The sequence below is a fragment of the Diospyros lotus genome, chromosome 6, assembly GCF_014633365.1.
Source record: "Diospyros lotus cultivar Yz01 chromosome 6, ASM1463336v1, whole genome shotgun sequence".
NCBI classification, from domain to species: domain Eukaryota; kingdom Viridiplantae; phylum Streptophyta; class Magnoliopsida; order Ericales; family Ebenaceae; genus Diospyros; species Diospyros lotus.
The window spans coordinates 22,502,397-22,520,247 of record NC_068343.1 but is presented as its reverse complement, the minus strand read 5'-3'; the positions used below and the strand labels follow the sequence as shown (position 1 = coordinate 22,520,247).

The 17,851-nt window shown below is 37.8% G+C and overlaps 1 protein-coding gene across 2 annotated transcripts in view; it reads right to left on the bottom strand.

Moving 5' to 3' along the window:
• Nucleotides 1-17,851, bottom strand: part of LOC127803634 (uncharacterized) — a 45,778-nt gene that overhangs the window by 5,448 nt on the left and 22,479 nt on the right. The window contains exons 3-5 of one of the 2 annotated variants that reach the window (XM_052340029.1): nt 14,341-14,532; nt 7,878-7,924; nt 5,262-5,382 (exon numbers count right to left, since the gene is read on the bottom strand). In XM_052340029.1, coding sequence (XP_052195989.1) covers nt 5,262-5,382; nt 7,878-7,924; nt 14,341-14,532 — 360 coding nt within the window. The remainder of the gene's footprint in view (nt 1-5,261; nt 5,383-7,877; nt 7,925-14,340; nt 14,533-17,851) is intronic. The other variant, XM_052340030.1, reaches the window with a different exon arrangement.

Genomic DNA, 17,851 nt, shown 5'->3' with positions numbered 1-17,851 from the left:
GCTGAGGCTATAAACACGTCAGTCTATCTATTGAATGTGCTGCCAACTAGAGCCTTCAGTGGAAAAACTCCCTTTGAAGAATGGTATGGATTCAAGCCCTCAGTGAATTACCTTAGAGTATTTGGTTGTGCGTGTTATGTTCATGTTCCAGAACAAAAAAGGGATAAGTTAGATAAAAAATCTGAAATGGGCATCTTCATGGGATATAGTACCACCACCAAAGGTTATAAAATTTTCAGTTTGAAAACTGAAAAAATCATTATCGGTAGAAATGTCAAATTTGATGAGCTCTCAAAGTGGAATTGGAATAAAAAGAAAGTTGAAGCCTCAAAGAAGATTTTGAATTGGGGAAATATATCCCAAGAACAAGATGTCACAACAGAAGAAGAGGATTCTAATATGGTTGATGATGCTCCAGTTAGGGGAACTAGAACTCTCGAAGAAATTTATGAAAGATGTCATATGGCTTCACTTGAACCTGCTAGCTATGTTGAAGCTGCTAGTAATGCTGATTGGAGACTTGCAATGCAGGAGGAGACGGGTATGATTGAAAAGAATGAGACATGGAGCTTAGTAGACAGACCTGAAGATCAAAAGGTAATAGGTGTTAAGTGGATTTATAGAACCAAACTCAACCCAGATGGTTCTCTGAACAAACTAAAGGCCAGACTTGTAGTGAAGGGTTATTTTCAGCAGTTTGGTGTGGATTTCACTGACACTTTTGCTCCAGTTGCAAGACATGATACATTGATACCATAAGGCTTTTGGTGGCACTAGCAGCGAGATTGGGTTGGAAAATTTACCATTTAGATGTCAAATCTGCATTTCTAAATGGACTTGAAAATGTTTATGTTGAACAACCTAAAGGCTTTCAAGTTGCTGGAAGTGAAGACAGTTTATAAGCTGCACAAAGCCTTCTATGGGCTTAAACAGGCGCCTAGAGCCTGGTACAGCATAATTGACTCCTATTTGCTGCAACAAGGGTTCGACAGAAGTGAAAGTGAAGCAACTCTCCATGTGAAAAGGGCTGGAAGTGAAGTGGAACTCATTGTTTCTTTATATCTTGATGATCACTTGATCACAGGTGGTGATTTAAACTCTTTGAATCAATTCAAGTTGAGTATGGAAAAGGAATTTGAGATGTCTGACCTAGGTGAAATGAAGTATTTTTCGGGAATGGAGATGGATCAAAATGAAGTCGGTATATTCCTTTGTCAAAGAAAATATGCCTGGGAAATTCAAAAGAAGTTCCATATGGAGAGATCAAAGCCTGTGAGTACTCCTTTAGTAGTAAATGAGAAGTTAACCAAGAATGATAATGGTAGCAAAGCAGATGCTTCAATCTATAGAAGCCTAATCGGAAGTTTATTGTATTTGCTAGCTACAAGACCTGATGTTATGTATCCAGCAAGTTTGCTCTCTAGGTTCATGCATTCTCCTAGCTAATTTCATCTCGGTGCAGCCAAAAGAGTGTTGAGATACGTCAGGGTTACAACTGATTATGGTGTATGGTATTTGAAGAATGAAAGTAAGCAATTAATGGGTTATGCAGATAGTGATTGGGCTGGAAGTTTAGAAGATTCAAAGAGTACATCAGGCTATGTTTTTTCATTTGGCAGTGGTGTCTTCTCCTGGAATTCATGAAAGCAAGAAGTGGTGGCCCAATCCTCAGCTGAAGCTGAGTATATCTCTGCTGCCAGTGCAGCAAATCAAGCAATATGGTTAAGAAAAATTCTATCAGATTTGGGACAAAATTTAAATGAAGCAACTGTGATGTGGGTGGACAACAAGTCAGCCATTGCCATAACAAAGAATCCAGTTCAGCATGGGAGAACAAAGCACATAAATGTCAAGTTTCATGCTATTAGAGAAGCTGAAAAACGTGGCGAAATTAAGTTGGCTCATTGCTCTTCACAAAATCAGATTGCTGATATAATGACTAACGCGTTGCCCAAAGCTAAATTTGAGTTCTTGAGAATTAAGCTGGGAGTCTCCAAGAAAAATCTCAAGGAGTGTTGAGCTGTGAGATTTTTCTAGATACTCTAAAAGCAAGTATTACTTTTTGTATTTTTGCTATGAAATCTTCTATCTTCTGTCAAGATCTGTCAGAAAGGTATGGAAATCCTAGATTTAAGGATCCTTGTCTTGGAAAAATTGTGTAAAAGCTGTCTAAGTTTGGTATTGACCAAACAGTGTTGTAATTGAATTTTTCCATATATATCATGCTGAAATGAATGGAGAGATTGCCCTCTCTTGTTCTCCAAACATTTTCCTGTTATTTTCAGTTCTTTTCTCTGAAAAACAACCATGATCACGACACAGAGGAATGCAAGCAACTGGGGGAAGAAATTTAAGACCTGCTAAATCAAGGCTATCTCTGACAATTCGTGGCTCTCGTGAGGTGGAAATAACTAGATGAGGAAACCAAGGAGGGAAGAATCCATCCTAGTCCACCCTGGCGGGATAAGACTCAGACTCCCCCCCTCCCCTCCCTAAAAAAAAAAATAATCAAGAAGGAAAGCAAAAGGTAGATGAAAATCCTCCACCAATGTTTTACATCTTGGTCACAAGGCCCAATCCTTGAGGGAGACTCAAAGTAGAAAGGTCAGACAACAACTATCACAAGCCTCGCGAGTCTCAAAAAGAACTTGAGGTCGAGTGGGATGGTGGCCTTCTTAGATGTTGACCTCCCCCCTCAACCAAAATTTGAAGACCCATTTGTTATCTCAACAATGGTGGGAAGATGGGACCTCAGAAAAATCCTAGTGGACATTGGATGCTCCTCTAATATCTTATACAAAAGGGTTTTCCTTGGTATGGGGTACAAAATGAGCAACTCAATCTTGTTAAAGCCCCTTTGATCAGCTTTGACGGAAGCACAGTATGGGATGATGGGACCATCAAGATCCTGATGACAATAGGCTTAGGGTTGAGAAAGATAATGGCGAACCTTGATTTTATTGTGTTGAAAAATGATGCGAGAATCCTACTTAGCGTCACTCGCTCGCTTGGGTGGTGTGAAGGGCTTAAGGAGTGAGCCAAATCCTTCCTCGATCAACCTAGAGCCTATTGTACCCAATCATCCTAACTAGTGGTTGACAATGATGCCCCCGTGAGGTACAAACTATTCATTTAAGAGTTTTGAAGAGACTAATGTTGGCAGGTCGGTGGATGAATTGATGGAAATTCCACTACAAGTAGACCAACTTGACCCAATATTGAGGATCAACTCTTGGTTGGTGGATCCTACCAAAAGCTAAATAGTCTCTTTATTGAGGAATTATGTGGCCGAGTTTGCTTGGTCAGCCAATGAAATGCTTAGGATTGATCTTTCCATCATGATCCATAAGCTGAACATTAGGTCGGTAAAGTAGAGGAAGAAGTTGGCTTCAAAAAGGGCTCAAGCTATCGAGGAAGAAGTGAATAAGCTCTTGAAAGTTGGATATGTCTAAGAAGTTGACTATCCTGAGTGGTTAGCTAACATAATGCTCATCTCAAAAGATTTGAGCAAGTGGAGGCTCTGTGTTGACTTCATAGATTTGAATAAGGCTTTCCCAAAGGATAGCTACCCTCTGTCGAGCATTGATGCTCTTATTGAAGGGCACGGTGGGATGAGAGTTAATGAGCTTTTTTCATGCCTTCAAGGCTATCACTAGATTCCACTTCATCCCGATGACCAAGAGAAGATAACCTTCATCATTGATAAAGCCACCTATTGCTACCAGGTCATGCCCTTCAACCTCAAGAATGCCTAGGCCACTTACAAATGGCTTGTCAATAAGATCTTCAAGGTTTAGCTTGGTCAAAATATGGAGGCCTATGTCGACGACATGCTCATCAAAGCCACAAAGCTAAGCAACACAAGGCAAATCTCGAGGAATGCTTCCAAAATTTGAGGAAGTTCAACACAAGTTAAACTTGACCAAATGCAATTTTGGGGTTACAGTAGGAAAGTTCCTCAAGTTTATTATCCATCACCAAGGAATCGAGGCCAATCCCAAGAAGATACAAGCCATCCTCAATATGGTTCCACTGAGGAGTTTGAAGGAGATGCAAAGATTGATTGGTAGAATGGTAGCACTCTGTTAATTCCCTTCTCGGTCAGCAGAAAGGGGACTCATTTTCTTTTGAGCCCTTTTCCCAAATTCAAAAATTTGTCTAGTCCCAAGAGTGTTAAGAGGCTTTCAATAAGCTTAAACAATACCTATGCTTGCCCCCAATGTTGACCAAGCCCGAGCTGCACAAGCCTCTATACTTTTACCTTGTGATGGACAAAGAAACAATCAACTCAATCTTGATCCACGAGGAAGATAAAAAACAAAAACTAGTGCACTATATAAGCAAGAGACTCATAGGGGTCGAGGTTCAATATACTTTGATGGAGAAGTTGGCCTATGCCCTAGTGACCACCTCAAGAGTTAAGACCTTATTTTCAAGAAAATCCAATGATTGTTCTAAAGAGCCACCCTTTGAAGTAGATCTTGGGAAAGCCAGATCTCTTAGGTTGGATGTTGATGTGGTCCATGGAACTGACCAACTACGATACTGAATACCAACCTAGGCAAGCTATCAAAGGGCAAATCTTGACAATTTCATTGCTGAGACCACGTGGATCAAGCCCTCAAAGACATCAACTAAGGGATTGAGGGCCAAACTTGGCCATACACATTATACTTCAAGTTTAAGGCCTCCAACAATGACATGGATTATGAGACCCTTATCATTAGAATTAGGTTGGTTGAGCAAATGGGAGCAAAATATTTACAGGTGCATTCTGATTCTAACCTGGTGGTCCTCCAGGTAATAGGTGAATATGAAGCCGGAGATGAGGGAATGATCTAATAGCGTTGGTCAAGGAATTGACTATGAAGTTCAAAGCTATCAATATCGAGCATATTCCTCGATCTCAGAATGCATCCGTGGATGCACTTTCAAAGATTGCTTCTTTGCCCTTCCCAAATAACTCCTAGGCATACTCATCGAGTCTTTCCTATAAAGGAGCATTAAGGAAGAGACCAAGCACTTATGTGTTGAAAATGGGCCCAGCTGGATGGCCCTGATAGTGGCATATTTGGCCAGAGGGGATATCCCAAAGGATGAGAAGGATGCCCGAAGCTTGAAAAGGTAGGCAATGTTTGTCATGATCGGGATCGAGCTTCACAAAAAATCATTCACTCACCCACTCCTAAAATACAGTATATTGTTAATTTGAAAATGTGTAGTAATAATCTATGTAAAACAAGAAAAAGAAACATACAAACCTGGTGAATCTTGTAAACCAGCAACTGACGATGCATGAGAGTTTGATTTGTCATTCATTTTCTTCTGCCTCTTTGAATATAGAACTGTATCAAGTTGCCTCTGCAAAATTTCATTCTTTTCCTGCCAAAATAAAGGGAACAAATAGCTCATAAAAGATAAGTTTGTGGGCCAAGAGTGATGGAAGACATAGGAAGCAACTTATAACATATAAGAGGCATGTTAAAATTAGTTCTAACTTCCAAGGATTCCAAGCATTGATTTGGAAATGTTTTGGATGAAGGACCCTTTTGGGAGCTTTGTTAGGAATAATTTTGATGTTTTATATATTAAGGATATTTTTATATTCTACATAATGTCTCCTAGGGTTCTTTTGTAACTCCAATTATGTGTTCAGATTTTTCTTACAGTATTTAGGTTTTATTTACAGTATTTTTCTAGTCTTATTATTAGTAATTTCAGTTTTCTTTAGTTTCATAATAGGAAAAGGATTTTCCTAACCTAGGAGTAGGATTACTAGAACTCTATAAATACCGTAGTAATCTCTCCTTTTTCATTGGTGAATAGAACAACTATGGATGCTTTCTTTGAATTGTGTGATGCAATTCTAACCGTAGGTCTGATGCCTATGCCCTAGGTGTGACACCTAGAATACATATCTATCTTCTTTAATGTTTCAATTTCAGCTTCGTATTTTTGTAACCCTACTTCCAGCATGTTCTCAGGCCCCAAATTTCATCTTTTGAGCAATATTTTGCCTCTAAAACCAACCAATTACATGCCTAAACCTAGCCAATTCAACAAATTTTCCTAGCTTCAAACTCTAAGTAAGCCTCCAATCATTAGGTATCCTCAGAATACCAGACCTGTCCTATATCAAAGAGACTACCATATAGAGTATATACAGCTATAGTTGACCTGTAAGGGTGTCATGCACCAAAAAGAAAAAAATAGAATTGAAGCTTGGAAAGTTTTGAGATAATATCATATGAAAGATAAAGAGTAACAACCCAAAATTAAGATAGGTGATATGGGACAGTAGAAAAAGAACAGAGAAAGAGAAGAATTTATGGGGAAGAGAAGAAGAAAATGAAGTTGAAGAACCTGAGAGAGAGAGAGAGAGAGAGAGAGAATAAGCAGGAAAATTAGCAAATTCTTTATTCAATGTCGTCAAAGGGTAATTTTTATTACATCATAGGCCTGTTTATAGGCTGAAAGTCTATCCTAACTACAATTATCTTAACAAAATAAATAAAAAATTAAACCACCTAAAAGATAAAGTATAAAGTCTATAATAAATAAAATAAGATAAATCAGCTAAATATCCTATCAATAAGTCTCACAAGGCATGTAGGCCAAGCACCAACAATGAACTCAACTACAAATCAAGAGAAACTAAAAAGATGAAGTTCAGCTCATTACCATGATTGATATTTTCACTACCATGTTCAAGAACTGAATCCACAATCCAACAACTTCTTTTATAAAGGCTATAGCAATTTTATTTCTATTTGTGAATGAGCAATCTAATTTCCTACATAGAAGAAATTACAACATGAATTATATGTACATCGGGGTTACCCAACTAATAAATTCAAATCAGTGTATGGGTTTAGGGTGGATAGGAGACATCCAATTCATGTAATTTTAATGCCCCAGGACAGTAACTTATAAAAGAAAATAAGGAGTCCTGAACCACCAAGGGCCCATTTGAAAAAGCTTTCAGTTTTCTGGTTGGTTTCATTTTTTTGGAGTTCAGTATTCATTTTCATTTTAAAAAAATGAAAACATATTTGATCACAATCATTTGTTTTTACTTGTCTTTTATCATTTTTTACTTCCCCCTCCCCAGCCTCCCTGCCATCAGCAACTAGAGTTGGGAAGATGTCAACAACTCCCATGGGAGTTGCCAGCAGTTCACCATAGGGATCGTTAGGAGTCTAGAAACACCTTTGCTGGCAATGGAAATGTAGATGATAGGAAGAAAATGAAATAAAAAAAAATAAAAAATATGAAAACACCTTTCTTTTTTTGTTTTCATTTCTTTTCAGAAGTTTTCAAATTTTTTGAAAATGAAAACAAGCAATTAAATGCCTTTTTCTGTTTTTGTTTTCAAAATATTAAAAACAAAAGCAGGAAACTGAAAAGAAAATGGGTTTGAAAGGGGCCCTAAAACATTCATGTCTTCTGCATGTCCAATGTTGAAGATATACAGCATTCTCTCAACCAATTCTCTCTTTTATAGTAATGTGCTATTACAAACTAAACTAAAGCTTTTTTAAGGATAAAATAAGTCTCTTCTACATAGTTTTACAATATACTGAACCACTAAGACATTCATGTCTACTGCATGTCCAACTAGACATGTTGAAGATACACATACAGCATCCATACATCGGTGTCACGCGTCAAACATGGGTATGCCACAAAACTATAAGAGTCCATCATAAGTGGAAACACAAAAGATATGCTAATAACTAGTTATCAAGTCATTTTATCTGACACCTTTTGACAATAAAGAAAAGAAGGTAAGTAAAGTATCATGGAATTAGAGCTTCATAAATTAGAAATATAAAAGGAAATGAAATGTGCAGGGAACCAATGTTAAGTAGCTGTACCTGTTCTGCTGATATTTCTTTTGTCAGATGAAAACATTGCTCCTGCACTAAAGACATAATCCAGGCAGATTCACAGTTAATTCTCCTGTAGTTCCATCATGATCAGATTTTAAGAGCTACTGGGGAATTATAGTTCAACCAATGAACAAAACTTTTAACTTTCCAGCAATTGCAGGAAGGCCCTTAGTAATGGGATGTTCGTTCAGACAGTGAAAAAATGTCAACTGCAGCAAACTTCAATAGCTATCATAAGATAGCTGTGGAATAGCACTTCACTGCTGCAGCCTGGGCCAAACACAATCCGCCATCCTCTCAACAAAGATAACTGTGGAATAACTATGATCAAATCATGTTGATCAATGTAACCACTGCACACAATCCCTTTAAGGTAATTCCTGAAAGATCCATGGTCATCTTCCACTAAAAACTGCAACATGCCTTCCAATCCTGGAACACCACAAGATGGGAAAGGTCCACCTCCTTTGCACATCAAGCTGCAGGCCCAGTGGAGTCCAATGCAAGTCTTTACCCCTAGGAAGCATGGACCATGATCATCACATGGAATTGCCTCAAGAAACCTAATCACTCAAGTAAGCCTTTTAAGGTAATTCCTAAGACCCAAGCTCCCCTTACACTAAAACCTTTATGGTGCATCCCTAGCTGGAACACCACCTTCCAGGAATAGCTAACCCCAACCCCCTTTGAGGATCTCCTCCGACAGGTTCTCATACACAAACCTCTGAAAAGCTTGAGAGAGGAATAATGGAGCACCAGGAGGCCTTGTGGTGCCTGATCCTAGCCTAATTTCTAGCCACATCTAACGACACCCCCCCCCCCCCCCCCCCCCCCCCAAAAAAAAAAAAAAGAAAGAAAAGAAAAAGAAAAAGAAAAAACCCCAATCTACCCCTCCTGCTTTGGGAAATATGGACGGAAGGGGTGTGCACAAAGGGCCATCAAAAGCCCTGACATTAATAACGGTCCCTAGGTCCACCATCCTGAAAACTCCAAGGTCAATATTCATCTCCATTGGAGTTATTCCTTGCTGAGTATGACAAAGTTGTTCCACTGTCCCATTGGAGTTATTCCTTGCAGAGTATAACACCAAAGCCAGATATATGCAGGCACACTACATTTAGGGTCCATTTGATATTGTTGTAAAATTTCTGCAGTCATGAAAATCACTTTTGTGATAAGCACTTTTATAAGAATTCCTTATTATAAAATGTAATTTATCATTTGGTAAGATCAATTAAAAATGCTTATAAAGTTATTACATGTGTTTGGCTATCAAATAAAAAATGTGCTTTTGATCAAATTACCAAAGACATTGAAAGAAGTGTTTTATAATTAAAACTATTTGAATAAAAATGATTGCAACATTTTTTATTTATATGATTAAATATTATTTATAATTGTAGAAATAGAAGTATTTTTGGATATAAAATATTCTTTGTATATTTTAGAAACTATATATATTCTGTGTATATTCCTCTTTCCTTTTGTATTATTCTCTACCTCTATAAAGAGAATCAATATATTATGTATCTTAAGAAATAGAGAAATATCTTTTTCACAGCCTAGTTTATATGGTATCAGAGCGGGAATTAGGGATTAAATCATAGTTGTCCACTGTGAAACCCTAATTTCTCCTATTCCTTTGCTATACCCTAGATCTGCTGCCGCCTTTACATCGGTCGCCAGTCATGCAACTGCTGCCCTTACACAGGCCGCAGCCTCTGCGATCCGACATCCCTGTCGCTACCGCCACCACGGTTGTTCTCTAGTGGGATTCCCACCTCTGGAACGGTTGTGGCCTCCTAGCGTCTCGCGAAGGTCGACCTCTCTTCGTCGGACCTATCGCTGCTCTTGTTGCCTCGGCATCGCAAATCAAAGCCGACCCTGTCCGCGTATCAGATTCGCTCCTATCCACCGTTTAGCGCCATCCCTGGTCGCCATTCATGAGCCGCCCCTGTTCGCGCATCAGAGTTGATCCCATACTCTGAAGCGCCCAGATCTGTGGGTCACTATTGGGTCATCCAGATCTGATTGTACAGCCGCCAGATCTGGTTGTCCAGATCTGATTGTTCTGCTGCCATCACGCAGTGCAATACCCATGTAATACCCCATGTTCGTATGAGATTGCCACGTAATTTCGATAAGTTTAGAATACCGAAAAATTGGTTTGATAGTAGTTATAAATACTGAATCAGTTGGAGGGAATGCCTTGGGGTGAAATTGTCTAAGGAAAATGATATGTTTTCAATGAGCGTTCCGAGAGTGCAATCTTTGAAAGGTTCGAGTCAAGGTGCGATAACATAGGCCAAAGTGTAATAGAGTAAAGCTTTGGGCCGCAATATAATTGTTGAAAACTCATAACGGAATCATTAAAGAAACGAACCGGTGGAATGCGTCGTTGGAAGTCATGATGAGGCACGCAAATCAAGACGCATAGGTGGCGGGGTATGTGGCAACGATCTATTGGCCAATTGGAAGTAATGATGAAGCCTCATAAATGACCTTGAGGTGGCGAAGCGTGATTGCCCGGAAAAGTTTATAAATAGGGGCCTTGGGTTGTTCACAAAGCATACCGAGTGAGTTTGAGGTGATTTGATGCCAAATTGAGAGAATCAAAGGTGAGGAACTTGTTCTTGAGATTGAGAGGGAAATTCTGTAAAAAAAAAAAAAAAAAAAAAAGAGCGGAATCGGTAGAGAAACAAGGAAGAAACGGGCTTCGCTGGAAAATTCGAAACTTCACCGAAATCTGGGGTCGAAACTACCAAAAAACAACGAGATAAGTCTGATCTAAGCTTGTATTCCTGTAGAGGGGGAGAAAAGAAGTTATAGAAAAATAACGAGAGTCGAATCGAAACTAAAACAAGGGAGATATGGCCGAAAAATCAGAAGGGATGCTTGTTGTCACCAGAGAAGAAGGAGGCACGTGTGCTAAGCAAGTTGCGCGTGGGCACCCTTCCCAGGGTGCGTTCGAGCTCTTTTTTCCCTGCAACTTCCTAGAAAAAATAAGTTAGATCAAGTAAAACAAGATTATGTAAAAATATTTGATGTTTGAATTACAGAAACTAAGGGCTTGTTCTCTTTGGCGTTTTCGGGGCGTTTTCTGTTTTCAATTTTTCAAAACACTGAAAACGTGTTCTTTTTGTTATTTTCAAAAACGCGTTTTTGAAAACAAGAAAAAAATTTGTAAAGAAAACCCAAAACAAGATTTTGTTGTTTTGGGTGTTTTCAATGAAAATTCACTGAAAACACCAAAACACGGAAAATGCGCGCAACACCCCCCCCCCCCAATCTCGGCCCCCCAACTGCAGATCACTCCTTTCTCTCTCTCTCTCATCTCTTCTCTTCCATTCCTTCTCTCATTTCGCCTCATTTCTCCAGCGTCGGCCATCAACTGCACCCGCCATCTTCGTCATCGTCGTGAACTGCCACCACCACCGCCATCAACTACGCCAGCCACCGCCCTCGCCGTTTTATCTTGCTGGTCTTCGTCTCTCTCTCCTCTGTTTGCTCCTCTCTCTTCTTCCTTCTCTTGTTTGTTTTTGGGTATGTTGGTCGATGGGCGGTGTAGAATGGCTACCTCAGATCGCCTGAAACCACCGGCCATGGTGGCCGGTGGCAACTAGTAGCGCGATTGGCAGATGGGTCGAACAATTAACTTTAGATTTAAGGAGATTTGGCCGTTGGATCTTCTTGGTTTTGGGGTATGTTAACCCCCTTGGCTTGGAGATTCTAATGGTAGGTTCTGATCGTCTATATCTCCGGCCGGCAGTGGTCGTCAGCGCTGGAGAAGATGCAGGGCGTTGGAGAAGAAGAAAGGAGAAAAAAGGAAAACGAAAAAAAGAAAAGGAAGAAAAGAAAAAAAACAAAAAAGAAGAGAAAACAGAATTAAAAAAATTATTATTAAATTTTAAAAATAAAATTATATATTTATTTAAAATTTAAAAAATGTAATATATCTAGATTATAACTAAAAATATAAGATAACATATGTTATATTATTAAATGTATAATTTAACATAAATTATTGTTAAGATGTATGTTAGTAATTTATTATTTTACTTTAATGGTAAAATTTTATTAAAAAGAATTAATTTTATTATTTAATAATTAAATTTATCAAATAAAATATCATAATAACAAAAAAGAAATAGTTTTTCAAAATTTCAAAGTAAACGCGTTTTTTAATTTTTTGTTTTCAGAAATAGTTTTTCAGAATGACAAAAAGAACATGTTTTCAAAAATTTCAAAATAAACACTCAAAACACAAAACTGAAAATAATTTCAAAACTCAAAACTCAAAATTAAAACACAAAGAGAACACCACCTAATGTTTTCTACAAAAACCTAGGCCCGCTTGTTGTGAACAGTACACTCGACAAGTAAAAAGCTAAGGTGAGTGGTTCCTGCATGCTTCTTGCTTCATCTTGATCATTTATGGTTTCATTTGTGTGTCGTATGTGACTTGCATAACATGTGTTTCTTTGAAATTGCATTGTATCTCTATTTGTCATGCATCTCGACGTTTGTGGCTAGCCGGTGGGTTGTCATGTGTGATCTACCATAGGGGCTTATGTAAAGGGGCTGACCACGTGGGCCTGTGTAAAGGAGCCGAGGAGTTTGGACATGACAACATCCTGTCTAGGGCTTCTATAGAGGGGAAGGATTTTATGATATTTGACATACTTGCATACACACGCATGTATCTTCTTTCCTGAACCATCTCACTTAGAAGTAATTATCTAACTTAGGTGTTTCATACCCCTGGAATATTCAACGTTCCAGGTATATCAAACGTACCAGGTACCCCAGAGTCAAGCAAGAGAAAAGGTTAAGAGGTGACCGAAGTTTAGTTTAACTTTCTGTTATTCATGTACTATGGATCTTGTGTAATCTTTGGATTTTTCTGTCTATTTCTAAATTAGACACTGTATAAAGAGGCTACTAATATGGGTTTGTTTTAGGACTTGTGTATCACAGTTGTATAAACAGAGGTTACGAAAGGCTTGGGTTTATCTTTGTTCTACTAAGGGTTGCGTGTCGTAATTACTATGTATGTATCTCGAATGACGCATTGTGGACATTATATAAGGAAGTTGTTGTGATAGGAGTTTATTTGTTGGATTTTGGAATTTATGTATAGCAATTGTACATATACAGAGACTACATAGTGGAAATCCTTGTTATATAGCTTTTAGTTAGCTTTCAAGTTCGATCCTTCACTTTCGTCGGTAAGAATTTCCATAACACCCGTGTACGATGTTAGCTTATATTGAGCATCGTTGTATATTTGGAAAACGGGGCGTTACATCTAGTGTCTTAGAGGAGTAAAAAACAAGGGGTGGTAGCAAGATCAAGTGTTAAGGCTGAATTCAGGGCTATGGCCCTTGGTGTATGTGAACTTTTGTGGCTAAAGATAATTCTTGAAGACTTGAAGATTCAAATACAACACCCCATTAAGCTAATATGTGATAACCAATCAGCAATAAATATTGCTCATAACCTGGTACAACATGACTAAACCAAGCACATTGAGATTGATAAGCATTTTATTAAAGAAATATTGGAATCTATATTGCTACACATCTCCTATATTTTATCTAATCAATAGGTGGCAAACATCCTTATTAAATGATTGCCCATTAAGACCCTAAGAATTCTCCTAGATTACATCTATATTATCTAGATTTCCTTATATCTAGGACTAGATTACGACACTATTTAAACATACAACAAAAAGATAAAAATGATAAAACAAAAAGATAAAAGAAAAGATAAAACAGATAAATAAAACACTAAACTCTAATTATCTAATTATCTCCAAGTCTTCTTGTCTTGAAAGACTCTTTGGCTTGAAAGACTTCTTTATTCTTATTCATAATCTTCAACATTCCCCCTCAAGCTGGTGAATAGATATCTACCATTTCTAGCTTGCTTACTAGCTCCTCAAAGTATAAATATTTTTGCTCATATCAATAAAATCATACGGGAATACCGTTTCTCTTTCTCATTTTTCTACAAGTTCTATCATGATAGCAAAAATATCAAACCCATACCCTACAAACAAAAGTTAATCTAAAGATAATAAGTTATAATTATTGAAGGTTATAAATAAACATGTTCTCCTCTAAGAGCAAATTAATCTAAAGATATAAATTATAATTTTTGAAGGTTATAAATAAACCCGTTCTCCCCTAAAAGCACAACAACGAAGTTGAATTTAGATTTAAGGAATCAAACAAAAAACATACTTTTCTGCCAAACCATGACTACAATATGTAACATGTTCTATGGCTGATAGAGGATGAGAAAACATGCTGAATAAAAGGCATTCTCTAGAATCTAAAATAAATACAACTGAGGTTTCATCTCAAGAAGCAAAAGATGAAAATCTTATTTGCAAAAGACATGATATGAGTAACAAACTATCCTTGAGGAGCAAACCACCCACCATTTTTAGATAAATTATGCATGCTTTTGGATTCTTTAAAGAGCTCCAGTGAAAGATTTGCCATGGCATCATGAGCAGCAGCAGCATCCTCCAGTTTAGCAAGAGAAATAGAGATTACTGGCATTCCTTTTGATCTCCGGGCAATTAATTTTGCATATGAAGCACCTAAACAAACATACCAGATATGGTATTCTTCAAGTTCCAAAACCAAGTAATGAAAATCAATACATAATACACAGAACTGTTCATTTTAGGAAAGAAGATGCAAAAAAGGAGAAAACGGAACATTTAGAGAGAACCTATAACAACAATACAGAAGAAATTTCAAAGGACAATTTTTGTCAAAAATGGCTGAAAAATATTCAATCTTCTTCGCCTTTTAAGGGTTCAATGAAAATGTATACAAAATAGTCTATAACAATGGGCAGCTTCCAAATCTAGATTTATAAACCTATACAATTTAGGATACAACCAAAAACAAAAACATAATCTTCTAGAAGATAAATCACACAACTATAGAAAGTAAGATCAATCAAGTAAGCATATCATGTCGAAGAATATGGATAAGATATCTCGTGTATTTTCAACACTCCTCAAGATTGTGAGTGAATGTCATGCATTTCAATCTTGCTTAGCAATCTTTGACATACACAGGCAGGCCTTTTGTTAAAATATCTTCCAATTAATCATTTGAGGATACAAATGGAGTGCAAATCAGGCCACTGTCCAATTTTTTCTTAATAAAATGTCTATCCACTTCAACATGCTTTGTTCGATCATGTTGAACTGGATTATGTGCAATACTTATAGCCAATTTATTGTCATAGTAGAGTCTCATAGGGGTAGTCCAATTGATCTTAAGGTCATCCAGTAGTATCTTAATTCACAATAATTCGTAGATCCCTAGAGCCATTGACTCGAACTCTGTTTTAGCACTCGACCGAGCTACATCATTTTGCTTTTTACTTCTCCAAGTCACAAGATTACACCCTATGAATGTGCAATATCTGGATGTAGACCTTTTATCCACCATGGACCCTGCATAATCAACATCTATGTATGCTTCAAGAGACATGGTTTCTCTCTTTTTGAATAGAATACCTTTTTTTGGGGGTCCCCTTTAAGCAATGCAAGATCCTATATATTGCTTTTAGGTGAGTTTCCTTTAGATTGTGCATGAACCAGTTGACCACACTCACTGCATAAGCATGTTCAACCGAGTGTTTGCTGGGTAAATGAGCCTCCCTACTAGTCTTTGATAGGATCCTTTGTCTACCACACCATCCTCTAAGACCTCTTCTAACTGGTGATTAGGTTTAATTGGGGTGTCAACTGCGTTGCTTCCAAACATTCCTATTTCAGTGAGTAAATCGAGTATGTATTTCTGTTGTAAAATAAAAAACCCCTCCTTAGAATAAGCCATTTTATTCCCAAGAAATACTTTAATCTGCCCAGCTCTTTAATTTCAAACTTTTTGATCAAACATTCTCTCAACATTTCCATGCCTTTTATATCATCACTAGTGACTATAATGTCATCCACATATACCAAAAATGTTGTCACTCCCCCCTATAGCTGAGCGATGTACAAAGTATGATCTCCTTGAGTTTGTTTGTATCCCATACCCAACATAACCTTTGTAAAATGGCCAAACTAGGCTCTTAGTGACTGTTCCAGTCCATACAAAGCACAGAGCCTTCTTTAATCTGCACACCACTTTTTCCTTAATTTGTGGCCCAAAACCAGGTGGCAACTCCATGTAAATCTCCTCCTCTAGGTCACCATGCAAAAAGGCATTTTTGACATCAAACTGCTGTAGTGGCTAGCCTAAATTAACAGCTAAGGATAATAACACCCTTACCATATTTAGTTTTGCAACTGAAGCAAAAGTATCTAGATAGTCTACCCCATAAATCTGTGTATATCCTTTAGCCACCAACCTTACTTTGTACCTATCTAAGGACTCATCTGATTTGTACTTAACAGTGTATTCCCACTTACATCCCACTGGATGTTTCTCTTTAGGCAAATGGACCAATTCTTAGGTTTGATTCTTCTCTAGAGCTGCCATCTCTGCCTCCATGGCATTCTTCCAATTCTCATTACCTATGGCTTCAGAAAAGGTTTTGGGAATAGGAATAGTGTGTAAGCTAGTGAGAAAAGCTTTATGTCTAGGTGACAGTTTGGAATAGGTCATTAATAAATGTAGGGGATGTTTTGTGCAGGTCCTTGTTTCCTTTCTAAAGGCAATAGGAAGATTAAGATCACAATTAGGAGGTGTCAAGCCCTCAGATTGAGAGTTGGGCAATTGTGGGAATTCGAGTTGAATTCTAAGAAAGAAGATATGTATTTAAGAAGAAACAGATAGAATGAGGAAAAGGAAGAATGAGAGAAAGTCAAGAGAGAGTATTAAAAGTAAAGAATTTGTTATTATTCTCGATGCCTTCTTCTTACTACCATAGGTCTCTTATAAAGCCTCTAACAACATTAACAACCCTTCTAACAATATAACAACAAAGCTAACTAACGTAACAACAAAGCAGTAGGCTATTGTACAGTTAGCTAACCCCCTAACCTCTTAACCCCCTAGTTAGTTAACAAATAATGACTCCTACAAGTGGTTACTACCGGCACCTTTACTGATTTACCCTTAGGGTCGTGACAATCCCCTCTTCATCAAACAATCCTTGTCCCTAAGAATTTAGAATAACTTTGGTTTCTTCGTCACCCAATTCCTGCTGGTTCTTCTTCTTCATTTTCATCCTCTATTCCATCCATGTTAAGTAACTGTTTTTTGCATCGATGACCGGGGCTGAATTTGTCTCCACACTTATAACATAATCCTAACTTTCGTCACTACTCCATAGTAATTGATTTGGCTACATTAGGGTTGGGAAAAACCTTAGAATTCACGTTCACTTGATCCCCTTCCGATGGTTGATAGAACGAAGGCTAAATTGTCACAACCCCAAGGTAATAGGAGGGTATATTTGTAATAGTGCATTCTGTCATGAATTGGTTAGTCATATGGCTAATACGGTTGTTACAGCCATGGAACTACCTATAAAAGGCTGATTGTAAGGGGATGGGGATAATTTTGATGCTATGAATGAAATCCTTTCCCCCTCTCTAAATTCTCTCTCCCAAACCTTCTATCTTCCTCTAACTCTTGCTACTCTTCCCCTTCAATCTAATTCTTCCCCATTTTTCTCTTTGTTTATACCAAAATTACCATTGTTAGATCTTAGGATCTAACCTGAATTTCTATTGCCATCGTGTACTTATTGGAGATCACTTCCAATGTGAGCTCCCGTAGCTTTGCCTTCTCAACTGCCTGCCTCATCGATGTAGGCATCATCATCTTCACCATTGATTGCAATTCTTCCCTTAGCCTACTGATGAAACTGGACACCAAATATTGCTCTATCAATCCCGATTGCATAGTACACACAATAGATCTCAATTCTACAAACTGCACTTGATACTCCACCACCAACCCTTGCTTCAATTT